This window comes from Gavialis gangeticus, unplaced genomic scaffold (assembly GCF_001723915.1).
Source record: "Gavialis gangeticus isolate Ggan-Ray unplaced genomic scaffold, GavGan_comp1, whole genome shotgun sequence".
NCBI lineage: Eukaryota > Metazoa > Chordata > Crocodylia > Gavialidae > Gavialis > Gavialis gangeticus.
This window is the reverse complement of record NW_017729025.1, coordinates 37444981-37454780: the sequence shown is the minus strand read 5'-3', so window position 1 is coordinate 37454780 and position 9800 is coordinate 37444981. Positions and strand designations below refer to the sequence as shown.

General features: G+C 41.3%; 1 protein-coding gene across 1 annotated transcript in view; it reads right to left on the bottom strand.

Annotated features, from left to right (window-relative positions):
* LGMN (legumain) overlaps positions 1 to 9800 on the bottom strand; it is a 42957-nt gene that overhangs the window by 22515 nt on the left and 10642 nt on the right. The window contains exon 3 of the mRNA XM_019518640.1: positions 493 to 590. Coding sequence (XP_019374185.1) covers positions 493 to 590 — 98 coding nt within the window. The remainder of the gene's footprint in view (positions 1 to 492; positions 591 to 9800) is intronic.

The following is a 9800-nucleotide window of genomic DNA, read 5'->3' as shown; positions in this document are numbered from 1 at the left end:
TTGGTAGGGTTGAAAGGGACCTGAGCAGATCATCAAGTCTGACCCCCTGCCATGGCAGGAAAGAGTGAGGGTCACTGGCAGGGCTGGGGAGGGGTTGGGGGGGAGCTCTGGCTTCGGAGTGAGGGGCCTGGACCTGTGTTCTGTAAGCTACAGGGGCAGGGGGAGCTCTGACTTTCCATGATTAAAAAACCCCAAATCAAATACCACAACTTATAGGTATTTAGAATTTATTTTATTATAGTGACTGAGGCACTGGTAGGCTTCCAAACTGCTCTAAAACTGTAAATATATCAACAAAGCACTGTGATCTACTGACACACACACACGTGTGTATATATAGTGGTCTTTTGTTTTAATCATGGATTTGGGGGGTTTTATCAGAGAATTTGCCATTTTTTTTAATCAGGGAAAACTAGGATCACTGTTGATGATTATGAAACAGAGTAAACAACATAGATTTTAACACCATGGTTTACCACATATATCACTTACTCTTCACTTTCTGCAATGTCATCATACATCATGACAATAATCTGTTCATCTGGAATTCCATTTCTGTGCACAATCTGGTAAGCGTGGCACACGTCGGCCTGAAATAAAGCATTTTTTTTAACAATTGCCTTTTTTATCTTTGAGAGAAAAAAAAAAGTTTACTATTCTAATGGTAGGCTTTTATCTTAAAAAAAAAATCCTCATTCTTAAATATAAGACTGAGACCTTAAACCCTTTAATCAAAAGCTTAAAGGTCCCCCTCCCCCTGAATCCCCAACGAGGATTTTGGTTCTATTAGTTTAAATGTGCATTTTAATATCCACCTATTATTGAACTCTTCAAAATCTTGCCTAAAATAAAGTTATTTATTACATGAATAATTTTATGTACATTTTTACATACAACAGACCTTACGTAAGTACCTAGAAAGTTACTGCATTCTGCACATCAATTTAAAATAAAGCTTCACATCTGCAGGGCCAGATCCATACCTTAATGAAATGAATGGAAAGACTCTAGCTGACTTAAGCTCTGCATCAGGCCTTCAATGACTAAGCATGAAAGTCAGAGAGCCCCTGGCTTAAACAACTATGACTCAAATAGTTTGATATCTGAAAAATAATCTTTGGGGTTTTTTTAATTGGATCACAGTTTTGTGAAGGGAAAAAGAAACAAACTTTTCATGTAACTGCATGCTCCTTGAGAAATAAACCTCAAACAGTTTACAGGCAATTCAACAGACTACCATGGCAAGCAAAGCTACAAAATGTCTAGGCATACTCTCGTCCTTATTTAAACTGTACATGAGTGGGCAGATTTCCTGTCCAGAGATCCACTACTGCTGAATTCAAATGAAACTGCTACAGAAAACACAATGTTCTCTGAAGTGACCTTACTTCTAAAGGATGCGCTTCTAACAGGAAAGCTCAAAAATGTTTTAGAAATTCCTCCTGAATAAATAATATGTACTAAACACGCAATCTATAGATGACTAAATAGATTGCAACAACTCTTGGCAGGAAGAAAATGCCTGTCCCTATATAACTAGGGCCTGCTCTCTCAATACTTTTAAAATACTGACATAATGATTTATGAAGTGGCTGGTGGAGGTAAAGAAAGAAGAATGGGAGTAGCCAGAACTATTGGCATAGAGAGGGAGTGGGGGTTTATGGTTAATCCTTGAAAGAGAGGAGGGACATGCAAAGACTCAAGGAATGTAAGAAGCCTTCATGTGCCACATGCAGCTTCCACAAGCATCAAACCTTGTGATCCTCAAGTTATAGTTCAGAGAATTTCAAGCAGCCCTAAACCACAAGCTAATAGGTCTTGATGTTTAGTTGAAGTTTTTTTTGCAGTCATATTGTGTATCATGGTGCATTTTTAGTACTAAACTCATTCTGAACCTTTGGGAACTTTTTGATCTCGTTTGTGTCAGAAGTTACACAGGTTTAATTGCATCTGGCTGATTTAACTATATCCAGGGCAAACTCCAGTGTAAATGGAGAAATGGATCTTGCTTGTACTGATGTAGCTTATATTGGTGATCTACCAGCATATGCAAAACTAGTTTAAACCAAATTTGAACTCTTTTAGCAATCTGCACCGGGTTAACCAGATCCCCTTAATTTGGCACAACTGTCACTTACATGAGCCCTGTTTTAAGAGTCTGGCCTGAAACCAAGCAGGGATGGTAACTGTGCAAGACTCTGGGAAAAGGGTGAGGCACATTCTGTGTTACTGACGTTTTCTGTGCTGAATTATTTTCACGTGACTGACCTGGGCAGTCTAATAACCCTTACTAAAGCAGCTGTATTTCCTGTTGCATCAGGCTAGATTTTTCTTCCACTCAGCTTGGTGAACTTTGTTTCTGGTTTTGTTTATTTTGGCAAACTAGTTTATAAGTGTCTATGTTAGACCCAGTCCCAAACTGCTTACATTATACACCAGTCTTTGGGAGGAGGAAAGGGGTTCTATACTGCTTATTTTTACAATTTTGGCCTTATAAATTACTTTGTTTCTCCTGCTTTGTCTTGTTCTCTTGTTTGCTTGTTTCATAACTTACTTTGCTCTTCTCTGAAAGCAGGCCTGAGCCTTTGATGGAAAGGATGGCATATAAATCTAACTAATAAGTAGGAGATATGGCAAAGGTTGTTGTTTGATCTTTTGCTATTCTAATGTGTGAAGTGGATATGGTTGAATATCAAAAGAATGGCTTTTCTTAAATGCTGAGGACAAACTATGGCCTAAAGAAGGGGAAAGGACCGATCTGGGAAGCCACTCCTTCAACCCTCTGTTCTCTCTTAAAGATTCCCTTCTTCTGAGGTGCCTACAGTAAATGGCCGACTGGTAATAGTCCGTGCCTTGTGTACACAAGGGAATTTACTGATCTAATCAACTTGTCCTATACTGGCAAGTTAAACTGGTAAAGGCACTCTTATTTCAGAATAACTGTCCCCAGTGGGGGTCATGCCAGTATAATTATATGGTTATACCAGAACAGTTAGGTGTGTAAATTGCCCAGAATAGACCAATGGATGCGCAGTAAGAATGTCTGATGTACAAAATTAATCAACTCAAAACCAACTAGCTTGTAGAGACGCATGTTCTTATTAAATATTTTGTCCCTTCTTTTCTTCCATCTTACTGTTCTGATCATTTGTTAGGTAAACCACCTGAGACTATCTTTTTACCCTGTGACTTTTAAAGCACCAGTTAGAAACTCTGGTTAGCATCTAGTCACTTTTATAAGTGCTAAACTGATGCTGCTGCTATCACTAGTAATAGATTAGCTTGAGAACAATAGTCTTAAGAGGAATGTGGGAGGTAATTTAAAGGCAGCAAATGAGGATCTGAATATTCTGCTTTAGGGCTTTTCTATACTAAAGAGGTTTTTGTTGGTGTTGCTAAACTGGCAAGCCTCAGTGTGGATGCAGGTATGGTATAAGCACACTTATACCAACATTCAGTTTACTACACTTTAAAGTTTTGCTGGCCTGCTATGTCTGTTAGCACATTTTTTACGCTTCTAACCAAGTTACCCCTAACATAGCTATCTATGCTGGCAGAAAACCTCAAGTCCATGCAGTTATACCAATAAAACAGCCTTTGTTAGCACCTGTTATATCAGTTCCCTGAAGTGAATAAGTGGTCCTCCTACCCACTCACCCCCAAAATCCCTCTATTACTGATATAATGTCATCTCTACTGGAATATTTGCTGGTATCCCTACCACTGTAAGTGTAGACATGATCTGGGAAAATATGTACAAATGCATAACTGGCATAACTTTGTTGATTTTAAACCAGGAAAATCAAACTCACTTTATGCCCTGGCCCAAATTCAGCCTGGAGCACATAACCCCAGCTCCAGCCCAGGAGAAGTGATGGTGGTAATGGCAGCAGCTACACCTACAACATGGGGCATGCAACAGCAGCAGTAACCCTGGCTGCCACCATATGCCCCATTCCAGAACAGCCTGTGCAGTATGGGACACGGGGCAAACAGCAGTGATAAATGCTGCCCCATGCTGGAGTTGGAGAAGTGGGGTTTGCAGCTGATGAGAGAGGGTTGCAGTGGTGGTGAAAAATGAAACGGCCAAACAACTAGGACTCTATCAGTCTTTGTTCACCCTCCTGTTGCTGATCATCATGTCCATGAGGGCCCTGCATTGTGCAGCAAGCCATTCTCCTTTGGCCAGGCTCCCCAACTTCTGGTTGTCTGCCAGTTGCAACTTGTTGGATCCAGCCTGCAGGCTGTATGTTTGACACCCCTGATTTAAATAAGGGTTAATGGTTGTGCTGGTAAAACATAAGTACAAATCATAAATCACTGACCATATTAATCTTGATCTGGTAAACTGGCTAAAATGACTGATAAATTCCATTGGAGAGTAGCAAAAATGGAAGAATTTTCCACTGTGTTGCCCTTTGTATTTTTTTAGCATTCATTTAGGAGATTTTTTTTCTCTTCCTTGCCTTCAGCTTCCTCCCTCATATTCTTCCTAGCACTTGATGCATCTAAACTGCTGTTTTAGTTAATCACCCCAAAACTTGTTTCTTTGCACTGTTCTCTTAGCCTTGTTCATCTTAGTGCCAAAAGAAGTTCAATGTTCACACAATTGCCATGCTTCAGAATTTCTTCTAACTTCTGCTATTCCCCAAAAAATGTCTATACATAATTCTGTTCTACATAAGTTCTTCTGCCTTCTTCAGTAGTACCTGAGTGCCTTCCAGTAGTACATCAAGCAATGTGACTAACAGCTGTTAAGTACGACTCATCTTCTCTTTGCTTTTTTTTTTTTTTAAGAAGGGAACTGGGTGAAGCACGGTGTTTTAAAAAAATGATATTCATAGATTCATAGATTAAGGGTCGGAAGGGACCTAGTAGATCTTCTAGCCCGACCCCCCGCCAGGGCGGGAGAACAACAAAAAACCCCAAAAAGAGAAACGGGACTCAAACGAGTCCAGCCAGGTAGGCATCCAGCCTCTTCTTAAAGACCCCCAGGGTAGGGGCCAGCACCACTTCCCTTGGAAGTTGGTTCCAGCTCCTACCCGCCCTAACCGTGAAGTAGTTTTTGCGGATGTCCAATCTATACCTCCTCTCTCTCTATTGTAAAACAGGGGTGCTCAACCTCCAGTTTACAGGCCAAATGTGGCTTGTGGGGCCTTGGAATGTGGCTCACAGTGGTCCCCATTGATCAGGAAATCTTGTGGCTGGGGAGCAGTAGCAGTACTGCTACCCCTCCCTGCTGCCAAAATCCCAAGTCCCACAGGGCAGGTTGGAGCCAGGTCGCAACCCTGCCCCTGCATGGCCAGATCCAGGCCAGGTCTTCTTCCCTCTGTGCAGCCAGATTAGGGACAAGCCATGCCCCCTTCTCAACTGGGGCTGGACCATGCCCCATCCCCTGGACCTCTGGTTCAGGGTCAGCTCACACCTGCTTCCCCCCCCCCCTTACAACACACACAGTGGGGTTGGGCCAAGCCCTGTCCCCATAGGGATGGTCATGTGCCCTCTGCTCTGCAGGGCCACACTACCTCCCTCCTTACTGTGTACAGCCTGTTGGGGCCACAGCAAGGCATTTTACCACCATTTTTCTTTCCAGTACACTCTGTCTTTCCCCACCTCCTGGTGCAGTTACAGCAGTGCTGAGCAAGATAATGCTAGACCTTCACACCTTATGACTTTAAAATCTCAGAGTGCAAAGGAGTACAATGTACAACTTTGATCCAGCAGGTGCAACTTCCTGACCACTGTCTGTTATCTTCATACAGTTGGAACCGTTCTGTTAACATGGGAAAGTTATAACCATATCATTGACAGCACAAACTTAAACTGCTATTGTTACACTGATATAACTCATTATATGGACTCACTCCTATGTTGTTGTTGTTTTTTTCCTAACTAAGCTTGTTTCTTTGAAGAGGCAGTGCACGCTAAATGTGTGACCCTTATTCTAGAAGAGGAGTGTTATGACTGCTGGAATCAGTATACATCAGTATAACTAGGAAAACCTCCAGTATAGGCAAGCCCTTAGAAAAGTTCAAAATAAGCCTGTTGTCATCACTTCTTGGCTCTTGAAAGATGTTGTCAGTCTGTAACAAAAGGTATTTGGGCACTAAATCATTCACTTAATCCATTATAAATAGGATACAGAGCAAGTCTTTCACAGAACTGTTACCTAACTTACAAAAATATGAATCCAGTTTAAGTGGTGCCCAACCTGTCAGCCTGATGGCTTGGATTAGTGGTGTGGGGTCTGCATGCCCAGTTGTGGCCACACACTGGCCTGGCCCCACATGCCTACACTATCTAGTGCACAGAGACATATCATCCAAACTGTGGGGCTCCACATACATTTGCAAAGTGGGCAACATGGGGGCAGCAATTAAACACTACCATTGCTCTCCTGCTACCATATTTTCTGACCCATGGAGAACCCAATGGGCTGGATAACACAGTTCTGTGAGCCAGGGGTTGAACCAGATCAAAGTTTTCAGCTGCCATAAAAACGTTAATATTGGAATAGCTTTTTAATATTTTAAATGCTAAAGCATGTTTTTTTGCTGATATAGGTAGGTGTTTATGATAAATGCAGGCTCTCTCAACAGCATGTACCAGCAAATCTTTTCTTGGTGTAGAGCTGACCAAAATCATTATCCACCTTAGACACCCCCCCCCCAATTCAGTTGTAACAGTATTTACAAAATAAGGAAGTATTAGTGTAAAGAAGGTTGCCAAGACAGCCTATAAAAGTTTGTTAATTATTTGTATCATTGAAGAAAGGAGTGTAAAATCCTGGACCAGGATCTCATGCTACACCTTGTGCCAACACAAAAAGACTGTCAACACAAGAGTTGTCTGTACACAAGTGTGGAGGCTGCTCTGACTCATTGTAATTACAGCACATTGGGGCAGACCCTATTAACTGAGGCTGCTGGAGTGTGGTAACTACTGTGCTCCAGCCAGCCTTAGTGTCTTGTGTATCAGCATCTCTGCACTTCAAAATGGCGACAGGGATGCCTGACCTAAAGCTAGGGTTGCCAACCCTCTGGATTGCCCTGGAGTCCCCATGGATTAAATATAAATCTCTAGAAGACTACTGAGAGTCACCTGAGATATGATGATAGGGCAGTCATTAAAATAAATATTAAATAGTCCAGTGGGTTTTTTAAATGTAACAGTAAATATGCATTTGCCTTCCCGGCATAAAGTCATTAATGACATTACATCATGTGATGATGGCACGTCCTGGAATAGATCCAAATAGGAGATGGCAACTCCCAACTACTTCAAATACCCCACCACCATTTTGAAATGTGGGGACACTGATACACGGGATGCTGTGGTGCTTTAATTAGAACAGCTCTTGGAGCTATTCTAATTAAAAGTGCTGCTCCCACCCCCACCCCCCCAGAACACATGTAAAAGTGCCCAAAGAGCTTATCATTTAAGTACAAGACAAGAGGTAACAGAGGGATATGGATAGGCAGGGGAGTACAAAGAGACGAGGTGTTATTTATCATAATGATAAATGGTCTCTGTTCAAATTTGTTCCCAAAAAGCTAGATGACAGCATATTGAAAACAAATTCTGATCAAGCAAGCTTGGGTTCATGAAAGCTTGTTATACATCCAACTTAATTAGTCTTTTTTTTTACGAATTACCGCAGTGTTCATCTCAAAACATTTCTTCGCCCTTCAATATAGCCAATCATTGTGTAGAATCTTGCATGCTATTAGGCTACTACAATGACCCTACTGTAAATGATTACAGGGTATATTTCAATGGTGCTGTGTAGAAATTGCACGCATAGTGCTCAAAGAATTTGGGATAAACCTCTGTATAGAAAAGCAATGAAAAAACGTTGAAGTTGATTCACAATTTGCAATAAAATTTGTACATGGAATTAAATTAAGGAGGGAGATTTAATTTAAGATACAAAACAAACCTTCCTTCAATATTTGGCAGAAATAGCAAAGTATCCTACAATTAAGAAGCAAACCATGGTTTGCTTTAAAAGATACAGGCAGTCCTCGCATTTACAGCAGGTTACGTTCCTGGAAAAGGCGCTGTAAGTCTAAACTGATTTTCCCATAGAAACAATGTTACAATAGGGGCTTACATTCTTGACCAATGGCCTGATGCCCAACTTTTCATAGAAATGACCATAAACACCATATTTAAATCAACTATTTAATAAGCTATAAATGATATACACTGTACAATACAAAGCTTTCTAAAGTATACTGTATATAAATTGATTAAACAGGGCAATACAGTACCAAATCACATAACATTTTATTTAATCAGAAGGTGAAGGAACACCTTCATCAGGGTCATGGAATTCAGAAGGACTTTTGGGGAGACTTGGGGCCACTTAATCAGTTTCTAATAAAGCCATCCAGGGACGTTTGATTTGCTGCCCTCTTTTTCTCATTGTAAATTTCCCTGTAGTGCCATTAAGTGCAAGGATCCAGCGCCGTAAGTAATAATATGGGTGTAAGTGGCAGAGCCCTGTAAGTGCAAATCGCCGTAAGTTGAGGACTGCCTGTATAGGACCCTGCAGAACTACTGTCAATGGAATATTCTAATGGCAGGTATAATCTGTCTGGAAAACAATGGCTGACTTTTCTGAGGCGACTCATCTTCAGCTGGCTTTACAAATCTGTGTTGTATTTGCAGTGAAGCCTGTATAACTAACTGCAAACAGTCTATTATGCCTGAAGTATTCTCTAAAGCAGGGGTTTTCAATGTGTGGGGTTGTTTTTGTTTTGTTTTGTTGTTTGTTTGTTTTTTTATATTAGCATACCCCGGCAGCCCATTTATTAAAAAGTGTATCCCTGGAGGGAGGGAGGTGGCAAGCGGCTAGACGCAGAACAGGAAGACAACAGCGGCAGACTGGCAGCAGTGCAGCATCTGTGTGGCCCTGGGCCCTGCTCCTGTGAGGCAGCGGAGCAGGGTGGCAGGTCTCTGTCCCTGCATACCCCCTGGGACCTTTCAAAGTATCCTGAGGGGTAAGTGTACCCCCAGGTGACAACCCCTAAAGGATGACTGGTACAAAAGGAAGGAAGAGCTGACGAATGAAGCATAGAATTGGGAATAAAGGCCTGAGTTTTGTTCCTGGCTGTCCCACATGTGACAAAATTTTCCTCCGTATTTAGGAAGTGGGAAAACAACACTTCAAAGGCATGTAGTACGGCATAAAAATTTCCATAGTGTTTTCAGATCAAAGGTGCTTCCCTGCCATGCATTTGCATTTTCACAGACCTGCATTTTGCATGCTGGCATAAGCTTCTATGCCGACCTTAGAGAATAGGCCAGCAGACTCCCTCTGCCTGAAGAAGGGTGTTTGTGTCTGAAAATTTGTAAAGAACAACTTTGCCAACTATTCACTTAGTTAGATGTGACATTTTTTATTAGAATAAATAACCTTGTCTGCCTACAGAATCCAAGTATTTTTATTCCATCCTTGTTTGAACCCCCCTAGGTAACTAGACTTTGTTGTTTTGATACATAGTATTAAAGTAGGTTCTACTGAATGGTGTATTGGCTAGACTAGATAAGGAGTAGAGTAGAGTTAAAAACAGACTTCCTGGAACAGAATGTTTATTCCTATAGATGTACACCCCCATTACCTTAAAGTACCTGTGAAGTACTGAGGCTAAAAATAAAAACTTTGCCAAATTAAGCAAATTAGCTGTGCCACAATGTGTTCATGGTGCAGCTGATCTGCTTCATTGGGTAAAACACAGGACAGGACACCCCTTGATACTGCAGGACAAGGGGTGATGCTTTTTTTTTTTTTTTTT